Source organism: Scyliorhinus canicula, chromosome 9, assembly GCF_902713615.1.
Source record: "Scyliorhinus canicula chromosome 9, sScyCan1.1, whole genome shotgun sequence".
NCBI classification, from domain to species: domain Eukaryota; kingdom Metazoa; phylum Chordata; class Chondrichthyes; order Carcharhiniformes; family Scyliorhinidae; genus Scyliorhinus; species Scyliorhinus canicula.
This window is the reverse complement of record NC_052154.1, coordinates 105,369,342-105,395,863: the sequence shown is the minus strand read 5'-3', so window position 1 is coordinate 105,395,863 and position 26,522 is coordinate 105,369,342. Positions and strand designations below refer to the sequence as shown.

Sequence of the window (26,522 nt, the reverse complement as noted above, 5' to 3'; positions counted from 1 at the left end):
ATTTATAAAATTATTTTTGTTAATAATTTTTTTTGTAAATTTAGAGTATCCAATTAAGGGCCAATATAACGTGGCCAATCCACCTAAGGTGCACATTTTTGGGTTGTGGGAGTGAAACCCATGCAGACACGGGGAGAATGTGCAAACTCCACATGGACAGTGACCCAGGGCTGGGATTCGAACCCTTGTTCTCAGCGCAGTAGTTCCAGAGCTAACCACTGCGCCACCGTGCTGCCCTAATAAATGTTTTACATTAAATTTTACAAGCTTTACAAGTGTCTTACAGAAACATCAAAACCCAACATTTAATTATGAGATAATTATAAATGAATAAGATAATTCAAGTAAACGAGTCAAAAACATAATAACACAGATAACACGGTGCTAGACCGGTTAGCACTGCTACCTCACAACAACAGGGCCCCCTTTTCAATTTTGACCTTGGGTGACGGTGCGGTGTTTGCACATTCTCCCCATGTCTGCATGAGTTTCCTAGAACCATGGAAGAGGCCATTCGGCCCATCAACTCTGCACCAACCCTCTGAAAGAGCACCTTAACTAGGTCCACTTCCCTCCCCATCCCCCCCGAACTTAAACTGCACATCCCTGAACACTAAGGGGCAACTTAGCATGGCCAATCCATCTTTGGGCTGAGGGAGGAAACCAGACCACCCAGAGGAAACCCACGCAAACTCAGGAGAACATATAAAGTCCACACAGAGAGAATCCACACACAGAGTCACCGAAGGCCAGAACTGAACGTGGGTCCCTGGCTCTGCGAAGCAACAGTGCTAATCACTGTGCCACCATGCCCCACCTTTTCCTCCGGGTGCTTCGGTTTCCTCCCACAGTCCAAAGGTGTGCAGGTTAGGTGGATTAGCCTTGTTAAATTGCCCCTTAAGAGTCATCGCTTTGACAAAGGGTCATTTGGACTTGAAACGTTAGCCCTTTTCCCTCCCTACAGGTGCTGCCAGACCTGCTGAGATTTTCCAACATTTTCTCTTTTGGTTTCAGATTCCAGCATCCGTGGTAATTTGCTTTTATCCAGGGCCCTACCCTTTCCCTGGTTATCCTATTCCCATTGATATACTCACGGAATATCCTGGGATTTTCCCTACTTTTCCCTGCCAGAGTTTTCTCATTTCCCCTCTTTGCTCTCTGAATTGCTCTCTTAAGTTCCATCCTGCAGTTTCTGCACTCCACGAATGCCTCCGTTGATTTGCTCCCCCTGTACTTGCTAAAAGCCTCTTGTATCCTTCTCATTATTTCCTGAATACCTTTGGTCATCCATAGTTCCCTAGGTTTGTTACTCTTTCCTATTATTCTAGAGGGAACATGTTGGACCTGTGCCCTCCCCATTTCCTTTTAGAACGCTCCCCACTGCTCTTCTGTAGATTTCCCCACAAGTACGCTTTCCAGTCTACCTTGGCCAGATCCTGCCTTATTTGACTAAAATCTGCTCTCCCCCAATCCAAAGCCTTTTTTTGCAACTTGCATCTTTCTTTGTCCATAACATAAATTGTACCATGTTGTGGGCACTATCGCCAAAATGCTCACCAACCAACACATTAACCACCTGCCTGGTCTCATTCCCCAGAATTAGGTCCCTTGTTGGACCCTCTATATACTAAGCTAAAAGGTTCTCCAGTATACATTTTAAGAACTCCACTCCATTTAAGCCCGTAAAACGACGACTATCCCAATTAATGTTGGGAAAGTTTAAATCATCTAATATAAATGCTCTTTATTATTTTTTCACACCTCTGCGAGTTGCACACATATTTGTTCCTCAATTTCCCCTGACTATCTGGGGGTCTATAATAAAGACTTAGCAATGTGTCTGTGGATGTTTATTGCTAAGCCCTACCCACAAAGCTTAATTTGGTGCCTCCTCCAAGACATCATCTCTCCTTACTGCAATAATTGACTCCTTAACTAATAATGCAATGCCTCCTCCTCTTTTACCCCGTCCCCTGTCTCCCCTGACAATTCTATATCCCTGGATGCTGAACTGCCAATCCTGCCCCTCCCTCAACCATGTTTCTGTGACGGATTCTATATCATAATTCCTTGTGTCAATCTTTGCCCTTAAGAACATAAGAACTAGGAGCAGGAGTAGGCCATCTGGCCCCTAAAGCCCATTCCACTATTCAATAAGGTCATGGCTGATCTTTTTGTGGACTCAGCTCCACTTACCTGCCCGCTCACCATAGCCCTTTTTACTGTTCAAAAATCAATCTACCTTTGCCGTAAAACCATTCAACGTGGTAGCCTCAACTGCTTCATTGGGCAGGCACTCCACAGATTCACAACCATTTGGGTGAAGAAGTTCCCCCTCAACTTAGTCCTAAATTTTATCCCCTTATTTTGAGGCTGCGTCCCCTAGTTCTAGTTTCACCCGCCAGTGGAAACAACCTACCTACTTCTATCTTATCTATTCCTTCATAATTTTATATGTTTCTCTAAGATCCCCCTCATTCTTTTAAATTCCAATGAGTGTAGACCCAGTCTACTCAGTCTCTCCTCATAACTCTCAACTCTGGAATTAATCTAGAGAATCTCCTCTGCATCCCCTCCAGTGTCAGTACATCCTTTCTCAAGTAAGGAGACCAAAACTGGAAACAGTTTTGTTCCAGGAGTGGCCCCACCAGCACCATACACAGCTGCAACATAACCTCGCTCTTTTTAAACTCCATCCTTCTAGCAATGAAGGACAAATTCCATTTGCCTTCTTAATTACCTGCTGCACCTGCAAACCAACGTTTTGCGATTCATGCACTAGCACACCCAGGTCCCTCTGCACAGCAGCATGCTGCAATTTTTTACCATTTAAATAATAGTCCATTTTGGTGTTATTCCTACCAAAGTGGATGACCTCACATTTACCAACATTGCCAGACCCTGGACCACTCACTTAAACTATCTATATCCCTCTGCAAACTTTTGGTGCCATTTGCACACTTTGCTCTACCACTCATCCTAGTGTCATCTGCGAACTTTGACACATTACACTTGACCCCCAACATCAAATTATTTATATAAATTGTAAACACTTGCGGTCCCAACACTGATCCCTGAGGCATACCAGGCGGAATTCTCCGCAGGGGGCCGAATTCGTGAAGGACGTCGTGAACTCGGCCGAGGTTCACGACGGCCTCGGAGCCCGCTTCCCGCACCTAATTCACCATGCGCGGTGGCCGTCTTTCTCCTCAGCCCGGCAAAACGTGGAGGCTTGATCTTGCCGAGCGGCGGAAGGGAAAGAGTGCGTCCATTTTGGATGCCCTCCCGAGCACAGTCGTGGTGCTCCCGTCCCAATCGGGCTCCTATATCCCCCAAACGGGCATCTGGCACCCGTTTCACGAATGCAGTGACCAGGTGTGGTTGCTGCCGTGTTGAAACGGGCGTGAAGGGCCGGCCGCTCGGCCCATCGGGCTCGGAGAATCGCCGTTCGCCGTAAAAGACGGCGATTTTTCCGAGCGGGGTGTGGGGGAGAATCACGGGGGGCGCCAGGGGGTCGTAAAAAATGTTGCTTACAGTAAACAGCTTCCTCTGAATAGCTTCCACATATCAGCCTAACGTGAAGGGTGTCATCACATGTTGCACCAAACTCGCAGTGTTTTGCCAACCTTCTTACAATCACTATGAATTGTACAATGTTCTCGCCTTCTTCCTGACTATGGCGGTGGAAACAAAGTCTTTGTACGATTAACAACGGTCCCAGGAGAAATTCCCTTCTAAAATCTTCATTGACCCGCTATTGATCTTTTCACCCAGTTCTGCTGGATGAACTTAGCTCTGTAGCAACATTTAAGTTTTACGCCCTACCGAACTGAGAAATGTTGTAACCTCCGATGTTTGATTTGCCATGCGATATAATCAAAATCTCTTTTCATATGAGTTCTAAGTTTCACAGTCTTCATCAAAAGCATGCATTTTACCTGTTTATCCCATCATTCTGGATACCGGCTCCTAGGGTCTATACTTAGAACCAAACAACAACAGAAAAATTAGCCCATCTTGTCCATCCCAGCCTGAGGACACCCAGGTGCTCTTTCTAATCCATACCCCTGTAGTTTACAGCAATTAAGGTGCAGATCCAGGTATTTAAAAAAAGAGTTTAGGGTCTCTGCCTCCACCAGCAACTTGGGCAACGTATTCCAGGCTCCCACTACCCTCTGCGTAAAAAGTTCTTCCTCATGTCTCCTCTACACCTTCTGCCACCTATCTTGAATCTGTGTCCTCTGGTTCTAGAATTCTCCACAAAGAAAATAGTTTTATACTGTCCACTCTATCACTTCCCCTCATAATTTTGTACACCTCAATTAAGTCACTCCCCAGCCTTCTTTGTTGCAAGGAAAGTAACCCCAACCTATTCAATCTCTCCTCAACCAAATCCAACCAACTTTCTCCCTTCCAATTGATGTATGGAATAAGAGACCCACTTTATCCACAAGCCAAGTCATTTTAGGTTAATGATAACATTTTGCATATTACAACTAATAATTTAACTTGGAGGTGGTTATTATAGGCACCTATGGTCATCAGTTACATTGATGATTTCTATCAAGGTCGCCTTCTCCCTAGGAATATGTTCTTCTTTCACATTAAATCAGCTGAAAGTTAAGAATTGGTGCTGCAGTTTTGTATCATGGGCAGAAGCAGCCCTCGCATATTTTGTCATGTGGCATTCAACACTGATGAAGTGTCCCCATGGGGTGTAGCACAGCTACGTCCCATACATGCACTTTCCAGCAAGGTTCCATGGAGAGTAATCAAGAGTGAAAAGTCAATAACTTTTCACATTCTAAGACAGAAGGTGGAAAAACAGTAGATAATTGGTAAGAAGATATCCACTCAAATACAATTAGAAAAATGGGCACATAAGCTTAACTGAATTGTTTAAATTACAGCCCTACTCCCAGATTGGCTGTGATTGTGATTCAAATTAGAGATTATGGACGGGATTCTCTGTCCAGCGCCGTCGGAGTGGGGAAATGCGATCGTGCGTCAGCCGGTGCCTCGAAAGTGGCATGAACGTGTTTCATGCTGCATGCTGGCATGGGCATGTAAATTGCACAGTAAATGGCGTTGGCACATCATTAACACACCCAACCCAGCAATTTTCAGACACTTCGCGATGCTCCATCTCTGCCAGGACCTTGGTCCACTGTCTCCTGATGCTTCATCCCGAGTCTTTCTCTTGGTAGTTGCTGTACTGATATATGTACTGCATATGTATGTGTTTTACAGTAAGGCTCTTGTACTACAGGTACGGGGGTAGATCCCTGCCTGCTAGCTCTGCCCAGTAGACAGAGTATAAATATGTGTGCTCCCCGTACAGCAGCCATTTCATCAACTGCTGTAGGAGGCCACAGTGTAATAAAGCCTCGATTACATTCTACTATCGTCTTCTTGTAATTGATAGTGCATCAGTAGTTTGGTCAGTGGTGGTTTGCCATGGCCTTCCACTCTCAGGGAAAGGATGAAGAGGCAGGTCTACCTAAATCTGAATCACGTTAGCCATCTAATCAACTGCTAAATGGTCCAGGACATATTTTTTGAGATAGTACCGACAGAGTGAAACATGTGCTTGTAGAATTCAGTCTTCAGAATATCTTAGACAATACTTCTACCTACATTATCACCCAGAAAAAGATTATACACCCTTCATTGATATTTTCTTTCTGTGTTGAAGGACAATATCGTGTAAACAAAATTTATTCATTCATCACTTGGATTCAGTTGGAACCAGCAACTTAGACCATCTGTGATTGTGGTTTGATATTTTTCCTGAGTAATGGCTGGTACAGAGTCGGAAGGTGTTTGAATCCCCATTCCTGCAACCCATTTAACCTTGCCAGATGCGCGATCTCTATAAATCACTTCAACGATAAGCAAGTTTTAGAACTGTTGTTTTGCCTACTCATGGTTGTGTTCTGTTTTTTCTTATTTGAAAAGCCTTTAGCATTGGCACCTTTTACTTCGTCCGCTGTGCAAGTCTGGTCCTGAGAATCTTTTCTCTGCTCTCAACATATTTCCATTTTTCTTGTCGATTAATTTTTTCCTGTTTCAGCAATTTTGATTTCTTGCCTCAGTTTTCGTCGCCAGTTTTCCATTTGTTATATTATCTGAGTACCACAAAGAGAAAAACTATGGAGGTGCCACACACTTGGGTTTCTTACAAACACGGCAAGAGGTTGTATTAGGAAATGTTCTTCATATAATCTAAGGTGGAGAACTGAAAGCACTTGCAAAACACACTGCTGATGACACAACAGATCACGTGATGTTCCACCAGCATGGATGATGCATAACAATGGGCAATGTGAGCTGTTGATTAGCTCCATTAGGGAAAGGGGACTCAGACACAGGGAATGATGAGGCCAGTCACATTTATCCCCCAAACTCAGGCTGCAAAGGAGAGCTCTTGGACATGAGTAGTGTGGAAGGGCACTGCCAATGGTCCTGGAGTCCAGGCTGTCAGGGATGTTATCATGGATGGCTGGTTGTTCAAGATGGGATGCTCAAAGGGTCCATTATCCCTAAGAACTGGGGAAATGAAGGTTGAAGTTAAGCATCGAGTTGATTGACTTCTGTTGGTGGCCATGGAGGAGTAGGTCGCACATTCCATACCTCCTGCCTGAAACGGACTTTCGGACCTTTTTCCTGGATTTTTGTGGACTTTATGAAATAAATCGGTGAAGTGAGCAATAGTAAGGAGGATTTCCCCCCGATGTATGGATAGCGGGACCAGAAGTGGTCGTGTGAAACAAATTAGTCCCGACAGAGGGAAGCGAGGGGAGCTGGCAGTGCGGCGAAGCATGGCAGACGGCAAGTACCAGGGAGCGGTGGCTCACTGGCCGATGGAGCAATAGATGGAGTTCTTCAAGATTTGCTTTGCCGAGCTAAAAAGGGTTATGCTTGACCCGATGAAAGTATCGATCGACCAAATGGAAAGTGATTCAGGAGATCGAATTAAAACTCTCCAACCAAGAGGACGAGATAACTGTACTGGAGCACAAGGTGGAGGTGCTAGATGACCGCCACAAGAAGATGCAGGAGAAGCTAGAGGAGCTGGAGAGCAGAACCAGGAGGCAGAATTTAAGGATCATTGGCCTTCCTGAAGGTATTGAGGGACCAGATGTGGGAGCATATGTTGCGGGTATGCTGGAGTCGTTGATGGGAGCGGGGGCTTTCCCTCGACCCCTGAAGCTGGATGGAGCGCACAGAGCCCTCGCAAGGAAACCCAAGGCGAACGCCCTGCCGAGGGCCATGGAGGTTTGTTTTCATCGTTTTTCAGACAAGGAGCATGACCTGCAATGGGCCAAGAAGGAACGGAGCAGTAAGTGGGAGAATAGTGAGATGCGCATCTATCAGGACCTGGGAGCGGAGCTGACCAAGAGACGTCTGGGGTTCAACCAGGTAAAGGCGACCCTCTTTAAGAAGGGGGTGAAGTTTAGGGTGATATACCCAGCGAGACTGTGGGTAACGCACGAGGACCGACACTATTATTTCAAGTCGCCAGATGATGTCTGGACATTTATTAAAGAGGAGAAGTTGGACTCGAGTTAAAAGACACTTAAGCTTCGAAGATGGGAGGTGGTGACAATTTGTAATTGTGTTCTGTTTTAAACAAGATTGTGTTTAGTCTTGGGCGAGCGAGTGGGCTGGAGGGATGATTGGAGGGTGCTTTTAGAAGGTATTTGATATGCGGGGGGAGTGGGGCCCTGAAGCTAGTACTACCCTTCGGGGGACTGGGTTTTGATGTGTTGGGTAAGCTGGGTCTGCGAGGACTGCGTTTACTGCAGCATTGAGAGAGACAGGCTTCCAACACTTGAAGAAATGCAACTCGATTTTATTGAGCTCTTAACTATCATACATACATTAACTGTGGGTTGACACTATGCTGAGTTGACTGGAGACCTGACGCTTACCTGGCCAGACTATCCTACTAGCACATGGTGTAAGTTCTAGTTGTTTCTCATGGGCTCTGACTGTCTCAGAGGCTGGATCCCAAGAGAGCGGGAAAACTAGTGCCCTCTGGCTTTATAGTGTCTGTGTCCTGTCTGGCGATTGGCTGCTGTGTTCTGTGTGTTCATTGGTCATTCTGTGTGTCAATCACTGCCTGTCTGTGCACCATCATATACCTGTGTGTATATTATGACAGGTTTTGTTTTAAGTGAGTGTGTCTGTTCAGTTTTATGGTTATGCTAATGGATTTTGGAGAGCTGATGTTTACTTACTGGGAATGTGATCTTGTAAATCGTTTTTTTTCTATGTGGGGAGAGGGGTCCAAAGAATAAGACGATAGTCTGATCGGTGCCGGGGCGGGGGCTATCGGGGTCAGCATGGATCAGCTGACTCTCGGAAATGTGGTGGGGGGGTGAGTTAGTGTTGAGTTGGTGTTTCATTTGGGAGATTAGGTTTCTGGTGCTATGGGGGGTGGGGACGCAAGGGAGAAATTTTCTTCAGGGAATGAAAGGGAGGTCAGGGGAGACTGCTGTTTAAAGGGCTGCTCGGGGAAGCGGGGGGCGTCGGCTCGGGGCTGGCCTAAAAAAGGTGATGGCTAGCCGGTATGGGGGGGGTGGTGGTAGCCCCCGTCCAGGCTGATTACGTGGAACGTGAGAGGTCTGAATGGGCCAGTGAAGAGAGCACGCGTGTTCACGCATTTAAAGGGACTAAAGGGAGACGTGGCAATGCTCCAGGAGACACATCTAAAGGTCACAGACCAGATGAGATTATTGAATGGTTGGGTGAGTCAGGTGTTCCACTCAGGGCTGGACTCGAAGACCGGGGGGTAGCAATTCTGATCAGTAAGCGAGTAGCATTTGAGGCTGGGAGAATTGTGGCTGATAAAGGGGGTAGGTATATAATGGTGAGTGGGAAGCTGGAGGGGGTCCGAGTGGTGCTCGTAAATGTCTACACCCCAAACTGGGACAACGTGGATTTTATGAGGCGCGTGTTAGGCAAAATCCCAGACCTTGAGTCACACAACTTGGTCATGGGAGGGGACTTTAATGCAGTCAACGAACCTGAATTGGACCGCTCAAAATATAGGACAGGGAAGAGGCCGGCGGCGGCAAGGGGGTTGAAGGGCTTTATGGAGCTGATGGGGGGCGTAGACTCCTGGAGGTTTACACTGCCGAGGGCAAAGGAGTTTTCCTTTTTCTCCCATGTCCACAAAGTTTATTCCCGTATTTACTTTTTTTGTTCTGGGCAGGACATTGATCCCGAAGGTGACGGGGACGGAATACTCGGCGATCACAGTCTCGGACCATGCCCCGCACTGGGTGGATTTGCGGTTTAGAGAGGAGAGAAGGCAGCGTCCGCTGTGGGGACTGGACGTGGGGTTGTTAGCGGACGAGGTGGTTTGCGGGCGGGTAAATAAGAGTATCCAGAACTATTTGGAAACAAACAACACGGGAGAGGTAACAGCAGCGACGGTCTGGGAAGCCCTGAAGGCAATTATTAGAGGGGAACTAATATCGATCCGGTCCCATAGAGAAAAGAGGGAAAGGCGGAGAGGGAGACATTGGCAGAGGAAATACTTCAGGTGGATAGGATGTATGCAGAGGCCCCGGACGCGGGACTCCTGAGGGAGCATCGCAAACTTCAGGCGGAGTTTGAATTGTTGACCACAGGAAAAGCGGTAGATCAGTTGAGGAAGACTAAGGGGTGCAGTATATGAGTATGCTGAGAAGGCAAGCAGGGCGCACCAGCTTAGGAAGAGAGAGGCGGCCAGGGAGATTGGGGGAGTAAAGAATAAGGAGGGTAACTTGGTCTTAGACACGGAGGGGGGTGAATTAAGTTTTTCAGGAATTCTACAGCAAACTATATGAGTCGGAACCCCCGGCGGGTGCGGAAGGGATGAGGCAATTTCTGGACCAGTTGAGGTTCCCGAGGGTGGAGGAGGGTCTGGTGGAGGGGCTGGGGGCACCGATCGAGATAGAAGAAATTATTAAGGGGCTAGAGGGCATGCAGTCGGGCAAAGCTCTGGGGCTGGATGGCTTTCCGCTGGAATTCTTTTAAAAATTTCAGATGTTTTGAGCCCACTATTGATGAGGACCTTCAATGAGGCGAGAGAGAAGGGAATCCTCCCCCCTACAATGCCACAGGCCTCGATCTCACTCATTCTGAAATGGGATAAGGACCCTGACAGTGTGGGTCTTACAGGCCAATCTCGTTACTAAATGTGGATGCCAAGCTATTGGCTAAGATCTTGGCCACAAAGATAGAGGATTGTGTCCCAGGGGTGATAGGGGATGACCAGACTGGATTCATTAAGGGCAGGCAACTTAATGCCAATGTGCGAAGGCTTTTAAATATTGTTATGATGCCATCAGAAAGAGGCCTTCCAAGGAGTTTGTTCCCTTCCAGTTGGGGAACACTTCAGCAGTCAAGGACATTCAGCCTCTGATCTCCGGGTCAGCATTCTACAAGGAGGCCTTCAGGAGACGCGACAACGCAAAATTGCTGAGCAAAAACTTATAGCTAAGTTCCGCACGCATGAATGCGGACTCAACCGGGATCTGGGATTCATGTCGCATTACATTCGGCCCCCACCAACAAGCCTGGACTTGCCGAGGCCTACCGACTGAACTGGCTTGGGACAATTCACACCTCTTTAACCTGGAGTTACCTCTCTCTCTGCATCTTTGATGATTTGATTGCCTGCAGGTGCTCGCATTCCGGGGCATCTCTGACTGTGTCTATATAAACATTTCTGGAACAAGCCTTTCCATTCACCTGAAGAAGGAGCCGTGCTCCGAAAGCTCGTGTTTGAAACAAACCTGTTGGACTTTAACCTGGTGTTGTAAGACTTCTTACTGTGCTCACCCCAGTCCAACGCCGGCATCTCCACATCAGAAAGAGAGGAAGCAGAGGTTGTGGCAGCGATGGATGCAGAGAAAATTTTGATCAGGTGGAGTGGAAGTACCTGTGGGAGGCGCTAGATAGGTTTGGGTTTGGAGATGGCTTTATCCAGTGGGTGCGATTGCTGTACCAGGCGCCTGTGGCAAGCATGCGTACGAACCGGCTTAGGTCGGGGTATTTTAGATTGCACCAGGTGACGAGGCAAGGGTGTCCCCTCGCCCCCTTATTATTTGCTCTAGCCAGTGAGCTGCTGGCCACGGCATTGAGAGCTCCAAGGAACTGGCAGGGGCTGGGGGGAGGGGGGGAAGGGGGGTGGTGGAGCATTGGGTCTCGTTATACATAGATGACCTCCTCCTGTATATTTCTGACCCACTGGAGGGGATGGGGGAGGCCATGCGGATCTTGAGGGGATTTGGTAGTTTCTCGGGGTATAAATTTAACGTGGGGAATGATGTGTTATCTGTGCTGGTCTAACATCGACTGCAACTGGATGCAGTAAAATGAAAAACAGGCTGCCGACACATGAGACGGTCTAACACTGTTTTATTTAACCTATTGATTGCTGTACATAATCTGCTGTGGGTTGACACTCTATTAACCTAACTGACAACCTCTCTCTGGCTTGACCAGACTCGCTCTCTATCATATGGTGATGATGTTCATTGTTCATCTCCCTAACCGTGTCCTGCGAGAGAGGGAGAGCCTTAATGCCCTGTGGGCTTTCTAGTGGTGGTGTCCTGTCTGGTGATTGGTTATTCTGTGTCATGTGTGTTCATTGGTTATCCTGTGTGTCAATCACTGCCTGTCTGCATCTCATGTTATACATCAGTGCGTATTATCACAGGGAAGAGCGAGTTGTTTGTGATCCAGGCTAAAGGACAGGAGAAGAGACTGAGTGAGCTGCCGCTGAGGTGGGTAGAGAAGAGCTTTCGTTACCTGGGAATACAGGGGGAAGTGGGGTTTGTTGCATAAGCTTAATCTGACCTGGCTGGTGGAACAAATGAAAGGGGACTTTAAAAGATGGGACATGCTTCCGCTGTCACTGGCGGGGAGGGTACAGACCGTGAAAATGACGGTCCTCCCCAGGTTATTATTTGTATTTCAGGGCATTCCCATCTTCAGCCCTAAGGCCTTTTTCAAATGGGTTAATAAGATCATCTTGGGATTTGTGTGGACGAATAAGACCCCGCGAGTGAAGAGAGTGCTGCTGGAGCGCAGTCGGGGGGAGTGTGGACTGGCACTGCCGAACTTTTGCAACTACTACTGGGTGGCCAACATAGCCATAATCAGGAAGTGGGTATTAGGGGAGGGGTCAGCATGGGAGCGGTTGGAGGCGGCGTCATGCAAAGGCACCAGTTTACGAGCGCTGGTAATGGCACCTCTGCCGTTCTCGCCGGCCTGCTACTCCACAAGTCCGGTGGTGGTGGCAGTACTGAAGATCTGGGGGCAGTGGAGGAGGCACAAGAGGGTGGAAGGCGTGTCAGTCTGGACCCCGATATGTAATAACCACAGATTCCTACCGGGCAGGATGGATGCGGGTTTCAGAGCTTGCAGAGGATGGGTTTCAAAAGGATGGGTGACCTGTTCATAGATGGGAGCTTTGCCAGCCTGCAGGTGCTGGAAGACAAATTTTAACTGCTGCCAGGGAACGGCTTTCATATCTACAAGTGCGGGCCTTCCTGAGGAAACAGGTGGTGGCCTTTGCGCTCCTGCCGCCACGGGGGTTACAGGATAGAGTAGTTTCCGGTATCTGAGTGGGGGAGGGGAAGGTGTCGGATATCTACCAGGAGCTGTCGGAGGCGGAGATACCCAGGTGGATGAACTTAAGGGCAAATGGGAGGAGGAGCTAGGAGGAGAGTTGGCGCCGGGTCTGTTGACGGAAGCCCTAAGTAGGGTCAATTTCTCCTCATCATGTCCTAGGCTCAGTGATGTACCGTCAATTGAACGCGAGACGAGTTGCTGTACAAAAGTATGGCTTTAATCAGCTAGATGTTAGCCCTGCGGTCGATTACAGTATAAGGACGACCGCCGGGAGTACTGGGTATTTATACCCCGCCCTGGAGGCAGGGTTAACTCAGCCTCTCGACCAATCGGGGAGCCGTCACATGACTGGTCTCAACCAATCGGTCGAGAGGCACATGACCGACCAGGGCCAATGGTAAGCCGGTGTTCTGCACCAATTTCAGGCAGCTATGCTAATCATACCACCACACTCAGTTTAATCAAGTTTAAGGTGGTCCACCGGGCACACATGACGGTGGCGAGTATGAGTAAGTTTGTCGGGGTAGAAGACAGATGTGCGGGAAGCCCAGCAAACCATATCCATATGTTTTGGGCATGCCTGAAGCTTGGAGGATTCTGGCAGAGGTTTGCCAAGGCAATGTCCAAGGTGCTAGGTACGCGGGTGGTGCCGAGTCCAGAGGTAGCAATCTTTGGAGTGTCAGAAGACCCAGGAGTTCAGGGAGTAAAAGAGGCCAACGTTCTGGCCTTTGCCTCCCTGGTGGCCCGGAGACGGATCCTCTTAATGTGGAGGGACTCAAAACCCCCGAGTGTCAAGACCTGGGTCAGCGACATGGCTGGGTATCTCAGCCTTGAGAAAATAAAGTTTGCCTTAAGAGGATCAATGTTCGGGTTCTCCCAGAGTAGGCAGTCGCTTGTCAACTTTGTTGGGGAAATGTTAAATGTCGGCAGTCGCAGCTTTCTGTAGGGGGTTTGGGGGAGGTGGTGGGGTGGGGGGGTGGGGTAAGGATTGTTTTTATGGTATTTTAGGTGGTCTGTGAAGACAGAGCCGTTTGGGGAAATATCTATTTTTGCACCATGTTACTGTTTAAGGTTTATTGTTCTTTTTATGTTTTTGTTATAAAGATTTACAAATACTTCAATAAAAATATTTAAAATAAAAGGATCGAGTTGATTGTAATTGGAGTCTTGAAATAAATCAGGCAAACCTCACCTGTCACAGGAGGAAGTAACTTCCCCAATAAAATCCCTAATCCTACCTTGATGAGTCACTTATGCCCATTAAATCAGTATTGTAATACATGATTCTGCCACTGATTGGTGCCCAGTAGTCAGCCCTTTGGGAGCTCAGCCCCGATTTGGTTATGCAAATAGTTGGGAGCTGAGCCCCCAAGCATTGAACTTCTTGGCTTGCACTCACCTCTCGATAAGAGAACAGTGACACAGATTTAGACCCCAATACAAGGAGCAAAGTTAACAGCTCAGCAACCCTGAAACAAGAAGTGTTGTGGCAGCATTTCACGCCCCCGGGAAGTCACCACACAGGTCAGTTCAATGTTATCATGTGCCCTCAATCCTCACTTGGTTGGGGTGGTGGGGTGGGGGGGGGGGGGGGGTGTCTGTGGGCCACTAAGGATTTCCAAGTTGAATGCCCATCTGTCAGTTGGAGTTGGGAGAGGCTCGTGTGGGGCCATTGTGTGTGAGATAAGGGAGTGAAGCCCATTGGGCAGGCACTCACATTGGGCAGGAGAATGTGCACGGGTGGATGTCCAATTTCTTGATAGAGCAATGGGTCAAGGCATTGACAGGACCCCTCATTGCTAACAGATTTGTTTCTTCGCTTTCAGTTCTCGGAGTGTGAGGATGATGGAGCTGGTGGAGTTGGCTATACTTTTGATAGCAATGGACCAGGAAAGAGGACGTCAATGTGTCTGCATGTGGGCAGGACCAGTGCCCTGCAGAGGAGGGGGTGGCAGAGCCCGCTGAGTTAATAGGGGCAGAGTCATACAAGGAGGTTGGTCAGGAGCAATGCTATTGGGCATGGGTGTACCAGAGAAGAACAACATAGCTCCAGATGTTGGTGATTCAGTGCCAGAGAAGACTACATCTATCCCAAGGAACAGTGAACCACCTATGCCAGGTCATGCAGGAATTGGCACTACATGGGCTAGGAGGTCACCCATTTTCTATGGCCCTGAATGCTGCAGCAGTGCTGAACCTTTATGCAACTGTTTTTGGGCTCCATGGGGGACCACTGCAGCATCTTCCAGTCCATCACACAAGTGCATAAGGAAGGTGACCGATGTACTATTTACAAAGGCTCACAACTACATCAACTTTGACTGGGACGCTAGGGCTATGGACTTCACCCAAATGGCTGGCCTGCTCCAATTGCAGTGTCTCATTCACCGCAGGCACATGACTATATTCCCCATGGCATACATTGCCTTCATGAACTGCAATGGATTCCACTTCCATAATGTGCAGATCGTCTGAGACAGTGCACTGCACATTATGCAGGTGTGTGCCCGTTTCCCAGGGTCCATCCACAATAGCTACATTCTTGGATGCTCTCAGATCCTGGTTATCTTCAAGGGAGTCTAGTGTCTGGAGGAATGGCTACTGGGGGACAAAGGGTATCACATGAGGAGGTGACTGATGATGCCAGTGTGGAGCCACAAACACCTGCTGAGACTCATTACACATGGGCGAGAGGAGCAGGCAATCAAACTCCTAAAGATTCCAGTGCCTGAACCAGTCAGGGGAACCCTCCAGTACAGCCCAGTAAGATATTAAACATCAATGTGGTGTGCTGCGCACTCCATAGCCTGGCATTACACCATGATGAGGAGCTGGATGAGGAGGCAATGGAGACCATCACATCTCCTCAGATGAGGAGGATGTTAAAGAGGTTCAGTGAGGTGAAACCCACGGAGAGGCTGAGGAAGGATCTTAGGCAATGACCAGGGCACGAATGGGATGCAGGGCTCACATGCCCTGGTAGTCTCTCGCTTTGTGGAGGACCAGGAGTAGGGTGGGCAGATGTTTTCTCCCATGGGGTCTGAGACCATCTTATTTGTGTGTTGCCAGCAGGAGCTTCTCTTGGTGCTTTCTCCTTTCACGGGCAAGGTGCAGATGCGCTACGATTGGATGCTACAGGAGGACGATGATGGCTGCAGTGAGGACAGAGCAATGCTCCTCCATATTTCTTGAGAATGTCTGACTCCTACTTGACAGAAACCTGAACGTGACCTGCCACTGAATAGGGGGATCTACAGGCAATTAGACTCCAAATAATACATGTCTATTAATAGGGCCTCCTCCGAGGTTAGAGATACCAGTTAGGGTCTGCACCTGTTCTACAGCTGGACAGACTCTCCCAAGCTTTCAGCCAATGGCTTCCTCATGCTGAAAGACTTCTTCCACATATGAAAGGCTTGTGCGTTGTCCTGCGTTCGAGACGGGGTGGGGTGATGATTGGATTACTTCAGCTTGACTGCACATGACAGTGGGGTGGGGTGGGACAACCATTGAGCTGCCATCCTCTCAGAGGAAATTGAGCATACGTTGGCATTCTCACCTGTGGTTCCTCGGGAGACACACAGAGGATGACGTGTCCTGCTGATTGCCACACCTTGTTGCCTGAGATGACCTTGGCCGGTGACCCCTGGAGGGCCTGGACCTTGAAGATCAAAGAAAAAACAGAACAAAGAACAATACTGCACAGGAACAGGCCCTTCGGCCCTCCAAGCCTGCGCCAAACATGGTACCTGCCGAAACTAAAGCCGTCTGCACTTGTGTAGTCCGTATCCTTCCATTCCCACTCTATTTGTATATTTGTCTAGGAGCCCTTAAATGTCACTACCGTACCTGCTCCCACCACCTCTCCATGCAGCACATTCCATATATTTACCACTCTCTGTGTAAAAAGCTTGCCTTGCACATCTGTTCTAAGCTTTAAACCTATGTCCTCCAGTACTTGACTGTCCTACCCTAGGAAAGAGCATCTGAACATCCACTCTGTCCAGGCCACTCATAATATTGTAGACTTCTATCAGGTCGCCTCTCAACCTTCGTCATTCCAGGGAGAACAGACCGAATTTATCTAACCTCTCCTCATAGCTAATGCCCTCCATACCAGGCAATATCCTAGTAAATCACTTCTGTACCCTCTCCAAGACATCCATATCCTTATGATAGTGTGGCAACCAGAATTGTACGCAATATTTCAAATGAGGCTGAGCTAAGGTCCTGTACGTAATTTGCCAATTTTTATATTCAATGCCCAACTGATGAAGGCCAGAATGCCATATGCCTTCTTGACCATCTTATTCACATGTGGTGCCACTTTCAGTGATCAGTGGACATGCACGCCCAGATCTCGCTGCCTTAGCACTCGCAAGAGTTCTACCATTTATTGTGTATTTGGACCTTCCAAATTGCATTACCTCACACTTGTCCAGATTAAACTCCATCTGCCATTTCGCCGTCCAAGACTCCAACCAGTTTATATCTTGCTGTATCCTCTGACAATCCTCTTCACTATCCACAACTCCACCAATGTTTGTGCCGTCTGCGAAGTTACTAGGCTTTTTTCGGGCAGAATGGGTGTTGTAGTGCTACCCTCTTCCATGTGTTAGGTTTGTTATGACATCCTGGGCAAGTGTGTGGTCAATTCCAGCCCAATCCTTGGCCCAGAGTTGCACCGTAAGTGAATAACAAATTATTCTTAAATTTGTCGAGATTTTGGCCCTCCACTGCTCCAATGAGTTACAGGGACCATATTTATAAGTAAAACAATAAAAAAACTTTATTTATAGCGAGGAAAAATATGAATATATGATGGTAGGGATGTAACAATGGCTTGTTCATCTAACTATTCCCAAAACCCTGTCCCACCCCCCCCCCACCCAGACACACACAGGACAGACACATGATGGAGAAGGGGGGGAGATTTAAAAAAATAACAGGGATCAAGAGATATAATATGGTTCTTTGTTGTCGAGGCAGCAGCCTCCATAGTCAGAGATCCTCTAATGGTATCTTCAACCAGAAACTTCAGGCTGTAGAATGTTCTCTGTGCAGCAGATTCTATATCCACTCGACCTTTCTTTTTTTTTTAAACGTACTTTATTCCAAACATAGTAAAAACTACAAAAACATAACTAATCTGGGGAACACTCTCTCCAATTTACAATTTTACAATTCCCTTTTTCACCCCCTCCCCACCCTCCCACCCCACGACAAACAATTCCTCAAACATGGTTGTGAACAATCCCCACCATGTCTCAAAGCCCTGTGCTGAACCCCACAATTCAAATTCAATCTTCTCCAACCGGAAGAATTCGTACAGGGCCCCTAGCTAGGCCACCACCCCGGCGTGATTGTCGACCGCCATTTGAGCTAACTTTGTCGACAGGCACCCAGAGAGGCAAATGCTACAGCATCAACCTTCCTTCTCTCCATCAGCTTCAGCATTCCCGTAACCCACAAAATCACCACCATAGCATCCAGCTTCCACCCCCACAATCTTTGCTAGCGTACCAAACATTCTCATCAGTACCTCTCCACCTTCTGAATCAGCCACTCTGCCTTTCAACTGCCCTCTGGTCTCTGTGTAGAGCCTATGGCTGTATCATGAAGACAGTTCTCAGTCTGGGCTTTTCTCAGCCATTCAGACAGAGGATTAAACTGTTATAGACCTGGTGGGAGAAGCCTTTTAGTTCCATTCACAGGCCTGGCTACTGCCTGCAGTCTTTTAAACAGGGGTGACTTCCACAGGTCTGGCTCGAAGCCTCTTAAATCATCAGGCAGAGATAGCTGAGAGGGAGTGGGTGTTTGAAAGATGCCTCATGCTTGGATCTTTCACAGAATCCAGGAGAAAATGGAGCACTTCATGTGACCCGCCCTTCTTCCAGTAGGTTCTCAATGGCTCCGCCAATCGCATGCCGAACAGGAGATGCCCCAGAATTTCACATGCACTGATTGGTTGCTTGCTGAGTCCATAAAACTAACATCATAGACTATGCCACAGAACATAAAGGGGAGACTGGGATCAGTCCAAATAGCAGCTTGCAGCAGGGGCTGGTGGTTTCAGTTCAAAACCAAAAGTCTATGATTTTAAAAACAGCCAGTAAGGCAGGCATTAAAAGAACGCAAGGATTAGATGAGGGATGTTTTCAGTTTGACCAAATTGACTAAGGTCTGCAGTTTAAAACAAAATTGTGACATTGCAGGGACAGGGATTGAAAAGAGAAACACAAACAGTCAAAGATTTAACAAGTTCCTTACAGGTTTTAGGTGTGTCAGTCACAGGATGGGGGTACTCAGATTGGCTGGACAACCCAGAGGGTCTCCTGGGTGGAAGTCACCACCCCATCTCAGCCTCAGCACAGGTACGATCCTGCTCTTCTCCTGTGCACCAGATGATCCTCTTTCCTGTAGGTGCATGCAGGCCCTTGGGTTCCTCCATGAGATGGAGGGGCAGATGGAGTGAGATCTAGAAGCTCTGACATCTTCTGGTGCTGACAACACCTCCTGCTGCCTGGGGAAAGTGGGCAGCATAATCAAAGACCCCTCCCACCCAGCTTACTCAATCTTCTAACTTCTTCCATCGGACAGGAGATACAGAAGATTGAGAATATGCAAAAACAGACTCAAAAACAGCTTCTTCTCCGCTGTTACCAGACTCCTAAATGATCCTCTTATGAACTGCCCTCATTAACACTACACCCTGTATGCTTCATCCGATGCCGGTGTTTATGTAGTTACATTGTATACCTTGTGTTGCCTTATTATGTATTTTCTTTTATTCCCTTTTCTTCCCACGTACTTAATGATCTGTTGAGCTGCTCATAGAAAAATACTTTTCACTGTACCTCGTTACACGTGTCAATAAACAAATCCAATCCAATCCAATTTCTATAAGTGCCTGTACCATGTTGATGTTCAGCCATGGAGTACATGAACTGAATCATGGAGTGGATATCACCCATTGTGAAGTGCACATACTGCACCAACCTCTCCACTGCAGATGCTTCCTTTGCAGTATTGGCCTGGTTGCCTTAGAGAGACGGTATCAATTCCTCAGACAGAATGCAATCAGACTCCTCCAGCCAGCCTTGCAGTCTGAGGAGTCATGCAGACATCCCTTCCTGATGTTCCTAACTCTGTCTTTGTAGCTCCAGTAGTTGTGGAACAACTGAACTAAGAGGTAGGTCATCTGACCAGAGATCAACAGGCTCCTGGGCTCCAACTTTCCTCCAAGTGCCGGATCCCTGGGACATTCCTGCCTACGCCTCCAGTGGGTCATCAGCTGTGTGGTGCTCACCAGTTAGTGACCCAGAAGCCTGCCTACTAGTTATTTCCACCAAGGTGCATGGCACTGGAGGGTGCAGGTCATAGAGTAACAGAGGTTTACACCTCATCCTCGGTCCAACTTGTCCATGCTGCCCAGTTTTTAACCACTAAGCTATCCCAATTCTCCGCAATTGGCCCATATCCCTTTAAACCCATCTTACCCAGATAACTGTCAAAATGTTTTTTAATAGAGTCATAGAGGTGACAGCTATGATGCCACTATGAAGCTATTCTCCAGGATATTGGCCTCGGAGCTGCTTGGGTCCCTCATGTCCAGAGTGTGAGAGGATGGTCCAGGTTTAACCTGCAAGGGAAGCAAGATGGCATTTGTGCATGACTGGGGCATAAGGATAACAGAAACTGAACTCACATGAGGCTAGCACCATGGCTGGATATGTTGAGAGTGCTCAAAGTTGTCTCTCGACCCCACCTCAGCCTCAGCACAGGTACGATCCTGCTCTTCTACAGACAGCTCTTGGGCTGACTCCTCAAATGGCATGAGGTCCTTCAACTTGGGCACCACTCCTGAAGGTTGTGATTAGTAACACTGATTATTCTTGAGTCTGTCCTGCAATGAGACGGATAGGGAGAATGTGAGCAGGACTCATGCCATGTCAGATGGTAAGAATGTCTGGCATGCATGGTAGGTAAATGGATTTGAGGAGGAAAGGATCCACTGGGGGGTAAAGTAGGTGTGGGGGTGAGGCAAGAAGGCAATGTTGGAACCCCGTCAGTGGCTGGGAGCAAGATCAGCGTGGAAGTGTGATGGGTGTGTTAAACGTGCCGACAATGTGTGCCACTCAGGACAACACCGAATGGATGGAGTTCTTGGGGCCAAAGATATCGGCCATGGGTCAGGATGTCCAAGGTTGGGGCACTCTGTTCTTACGGTGGCCAAGGCACAGGACTGGGCTGCCCTGTCACAGACAGATATGTACTAGGGCCACTAGTGACCCAGAGCTTGGCCCAGTCACAACGGGTTATGGATGAGGGCACTGACTAACCTGCGCCAGTCCCGGAGGGAGGTGACACAGTCATTGAGTGATGTGGCACAGTCCAGAGAGAGGTGACCCAGACCCTGTGAACCATGGCCGCGAGCATGGAGACCCAAATCAAGATGAGAGCGGGCCTCCAGGACTGGGAGCCCCAACAGTTTGCTTTGGTCACCCCCTTGTCCCACAGAGTAGCCCATGGGCCATCGGGCACCCTGAGGTAGGAGGAGTTGAGGGGGGCTTTGCCGGTGACTTCCGCAGGGGAGGTGCTGGAACACCACAGCATCTCGGACACCCCCGCCCACCTGTCCCTGGCATATACAATGGGCAATGGGCAGAACAGGGTGGTACCACACCACTTGGCACACCTGAGCAACTGTTGGGCCCATCCAGGCCCAGTAACTCCAGTGGAAGGCCATCAAAGGGGACCCAGGTCACATGGCATGATTGACAGCAGACCACCTCCACTTCTGATGTACCATCTGAGGATCCACCTAGACAGAGCATTTGGACCCATAAGGCCAGAAAGGTAGACAACAGTTAAAATGGCACCGGAGCAGCACATTAGATAGCGTTATGGGCGAGAAAACAAACCTTTATAGAGATGTTCACATGTTCTTTGTAAGAGAAACACCTGTGCACACCAGATCCAACCTGCCTCGGTGCTCTCTCTGAAGGGTGTGAGGGATGGGCTGAGGTGTGCTTGCAGCAGAGGGGCATGGGGGAGGGGAGGGCAGTCGGGGTCATGGGCGGACGGTGGAAAGTGCTACTGTGGGCAGCAATCAGATGTTGTGAAATGACATTGTAGAGCACCAGAGCTCATCGCAGAGCGGGTTTTCATCATCCTCCATCCCATGGACCAGACCGGCTGTTACTGCCAACCCAGGGCATGTACCCACAGGGGGTGGGGTTCAGGGATGAGATGTCCATGCTGTCGACCAGGCCCCCTAGCCAGTGAACCTGGAGGTAATTAGAGCATTCCATGTGAGCTGGCCCAGGCACACACGTTATGCGGTCTCCTGTGCCTGCCCGGGCCCCATGCCCTGCCCACACTTGCCCTCCTCAGCATCCCCCTCCTCTGCTGTACAAGCTTGTAGTGTGGAGAATGCAGCAGGCCACCATGATGTGCGAAACCCTCCCAGCACTCTACCAGGTCTGGAATCTTCGACGGCATTCCCGGTCACACACACGGGGCCAAATGCAGTGCCTCCTTCCCACCTCATCCTCGGCCTGTTGGGTGGCCGGCTCTCCATCCTCACCACCTGGTTCATATTCCTCTGGGATGTTCCTGCAGGCTCCGATGCTGCAGGTTCCTCTACAAGCAGCTCCTGCTCGTACAGCCTATCACCACAACTATGAAATCCAGTACCTTGTTTCTGCTGCCATGTTTCCTGAGGAAACCTGACCTTCAGGCAATAAAAGCAGTGTTATGTTAAATTAGAGACAGGCATCCCCCATTAATTACTTTCCTGATGGACTCATCTCCTAAGATATTAGACATCCCATCCATTCCACTCCAAACCCCTTACATTAAAACTGGAAATGGCTACATTGGGTTAGGTTCCAAGCTCTTAAATTTCTAATCTCCCTCAGATTTCAACTGTCCAGAGAAGTTAATATTGCCCCCAATATAATATTACATGTACTCAGTAGTGTGACCTCCCACCAACAGGTGGCATAAGACATCAGTCAGGTGACATCCATCTACCAGCAGAAGGTTGTAAGAGGTACACCAGGACATTTGCACATAATGCACATGATGAGTCTAATGTAACTCTGTAATAACTTGGTCTTTATAAGATTCCAATCATTACCTTACCACATGCACATTAATAAATCATTATTCTGGCTAAGTCACCAGCAGTTCTGTAGAATCACTGCTAGACAGGATAACGAAAGACAACAATGGCCATGTTCATTGACCTGTACACCAGCTGGAGAATGGGTTTCTACTTCACCATAGCCTTTTCCATTCTACCCAATGAAATGCCAATAAGACATCTACCTAGTCAACATCAAAGTTCTTGTGTCCTTCAGTGTGAATGTTCCACCTCTAAGAGCTGCCTGCTGAAATAAAGTCCTGTTCCTATCCATACCTCCATCCTGCATTTGTAGTTTTGCTTTTAACTGTGACAGCCATTTATTATCAGCTGACTCTCAGAATATCTTGTTTTGATATCCAGTGCACTCTGTTTACATCAGCCAAACTGTTCAGAGGGCATATGATACGTATTAAAATGAGCTATCTAGCTCTCTAGCCTATTGTGAATGAATTTTTAAAATAAATTTAGAGAACCAAATTCATTTTTTCCAATTTAGGGGCAATTTAGCGTGGCCAATCACCTAGCCTGCACGTCTTTGAGTTGTGGGGGCGAAACCCACACAAACACGGGGAGAATGTGCAAACTCCACACAGACAGTGACCCAGTGCCGGGATCGAACCTGGGATCTCGGCACCATGAGACAGTAGTGCTAACCACTGCACCACCGTACTGCCCGCCTATTGTGAATGATGATGCATAACAGTTATACTGGCACTATTTAACACTAAATTGGCTTTCAAGCTTTGATTTAGAATCCTTCCAAATTTGTCATTTTGTTTTTGAAAATTGATTGAAAATTTAAATATTTTACGAACATTGCTGTCTTTCAACAGGTAATTTTGCACATTACAACATACAACTTTCAAACATCTCCCAAATGTACAAAGAATTATTTGGAAATCCATGATGTCTCGAAAGCTCCTCCTGAAAATAAAGGGAAATTCTGTGCATCAAAACCAGCGCCTTTGGCTGAGGGCTCTGCCCTTTTGATAGAATTCAAGCACCAAGGGGGAAAGAAACAGCCTGGATTCAAAGCTGACTTTAAAACTGCATATTGGCCAATCCACCAGAGAGGTAAACAAAAATACACCCAAAAAAAAACAATGAGCGTTTAATGCCTTGCACTGTGACAATCATTAACAAATACCATTGATCTCAATAAAGTGGGATAGAAAGGGGAACCCAACAATACCATTTATGTGTTTTTATCTTTAGTTAAGTAAACAAATGTATTTTTATTATTTTTCCGCTGTGGTCAATTGTTAGAATCTAACTTGAACAATAAGTTGAAAAAGTTAATTTGGTATCTTTCTGAACATTGTCTATGAGTGAAAATTATATACATCAATCCCTCAAATGTAAATTCTCATTGATAATGACAATCTCAAGATTGTGATTTCAGGTACTTTTGCATAGGGATGATGGTAACCCTTGGGTTAAGGTGCTGAACTGGGGAAAGGCAAATTACGGTAACATTTAGACAGGAATTGAAGAATTTGGATTGGGCGCAGCTGTTGGAGCGGTTGAAATCAACATCGGGCACGTGGGAGTCTGTCAAGCGACAGTTGATTAGAATTCAGGAAAGTCACGTTCCTGAGAGAACGAAGGATAAGTATGGAAAGTTTAGGGAGCCTTGGATAACGAGGGATATTGTGAACCTCATTTAAAAAAAAGGAGACTTTTGTCCGGTCTAGAAGAGGGGAACAGTCAAAACCCTTGAGGAGTGTAAAGAAAGTAAGAATGCACTTAAGCCGGAAATTAGGAGGGCTAGGAAGCGTCATGAAAAGTCCTTGACAAATAGGATTAAGGTGAATCCCAAAGTTTTTTATTCATTTGTAAAAAGCAAGAGGGTGGCCAGGGAAAGGATTGGACCACTTAAGGACAGTGGGTAGAATCTGTGTGTTGAGCCAGGAGAAATGGGTGACGTACTAAATGAGTACTTTGCATCAGTATTCAGCACAGAAAAGGACTTTGTTTTTTTAAAATTTAGATTACCCAATTATTTTTTCTATTAAGGGGCAATTTAGCGTGGCCAATCCACCTACTCTGCACATTTTTGGGGTGTGGGGGCGAAACCCACGCAGACACGGGGAGAATGTGCAAACTCCACACGGACAGTGACCCAGAGCCGGGATCGAACCTGGGACCTCAGCGCCGTGAGGCGGTTGTGCTAACCACTAGGCCACCATGCTGCCCAGAAAAGGACTTTGTTGAAGATGATTCTTGGATAGGGTGTGTGGATAATCTGAGTCATGCCGACATCAAAAAGGAGGAGGTCTTGGGTATTTTAAAAGATATTAAGGTAGATAGGTCTCCTGGGCCAGATGGGATTTACCGTAGAATCTGAAGGAAGCAAGAAAGGAAATTGTTGGGCCCTTGACTGACATCTTAATATCCTCATTGGCTGGACTGGAGTATGGCTAATGTGGTACTGCTGTTTCAGAAAAGTAGCAGGGATAATCCAGGAAACTACAGACCGGTGAGCCTCATGTCGGTAGTAGATAAATTACTGGAGAGAATTCTCAGGGACAGGATTTATACCCATTTGGAAACAAGTTTTTTTTTTAACAACCAATTTTATTGAGATATTTTTTGGCATTGTAAACAGTTACAGATAACAGAAATATGCAAACATCAACGGAAAACCAATACTTCAATCAAACCATACAAGTTGATTCATTAGCGACAGCGTGGTTTTGTGAAGGGGAGGTCTTGCCTCACTAATTTGATCCAGTTTTTTGAGGAGGTGACAAAGATGATTGATGTGGAGAGGGCGGCGAATGTTGTTTACATGGCCTTTACTAAAGCCTCTGACAAGGTGCGTCATAGCAGACAGATACAAAAAGGTGAAGTCACACGGGATCAGAGGTGAGGTGGCAAGAACTGGCTCAGTCACAGAAGGCAGAGGGTAGCAGTAGAAGGGTATTTTTCTAACTGAAAGTTGTGAATGGTTGTGTTCCACAGGAATCTGTGCTGGGGCCTCTGTTGTTTGTAGTATACATAAACGATTGGAGGAAGATGTAGCTGGTCTACTAGTAAGTCTGCAGATGACACCACGATTGATGGAGTGCTGAGGATTGTCAGAGGATATAGCAGGACATAGATAGGTTAGGGACTTGAGCAGAGAAAAGGCAAATGGAGTTTAATCGGACAAATGTGAGGTTATGCATTTTGATAGCTCTAACATAGAGGGGAAATATACAGTAAATTCCAAAACTCTTAGGAATATGGAAAGTCAGAGAGGTCTGGGTGTACAGGTCCATAGATCTTTGAAAGTAGCAACACAAGTGGACAAGGTAGTCATTAAAGCATATGGAATGCTTGCCTTCATTGGACGGGGCATCGCGTATAAAAACTGGCAAGTCAGGTTACAGTTGTAAAGAACGTTGTGCTATGGGCCAGGGTTTAGAAAACTCCAAAGTATATTATGGAGTTCACCTGACCTACAACTGTTTATTGAATTTGGCTAGGAGGAGAACAAGAGCTTGCCTTTCAGGTGTTATTCAAACTTTGGTGCTTTTAATCAAAATATAAGCTTTATTCTACAAATTTAGTAAACATTTGGATAAGCACACACAGTAAGAACTTTTATCAACTACAAACATAAAGATCCTAAACGGCTACAGTAATCTATGCATAATGAATCTCCTTAATGAATTTCCCCTTTAACTGTTCCAATTCAATAACAAAATCCAAGAAAAAACAGAAACACCTTTTCAAAGGTGTGGCCCAGCAC

The 26,522-nt window shown here is 47.3% G+C and overlaps 1 protein-coding gene across 4 annotated transcripts in view; it reads left to right on the top strand.

The window, feature by feature from the left end:
- LOC119971591 (astacin-like metalloendopeptidase) overlaps positions 1-26,522 on the top strand; it is a 377,078-nt gene that overhangs the window by 336,911 nt on the left and 13,645 nt on the right. For 3 of the 4 annotated variants that reach the window (XM_038807364.1, XM_038807365.1, XM_038807363.1), the window contains one exon: positions 23,620-23,860. The exons of the other annotated variant lie outside the window; for it this stretch is intronic. In XM_038807364.1, the coding sequence (XP_038663292.1) occupies positions 23,620-23,860 (241 nt within the window). The remainder of the gene's footprint in view (positions 1-23,619; positions 23,861-26,522) is intronic. 4 annotated transcript variants of the gene reach the window in all.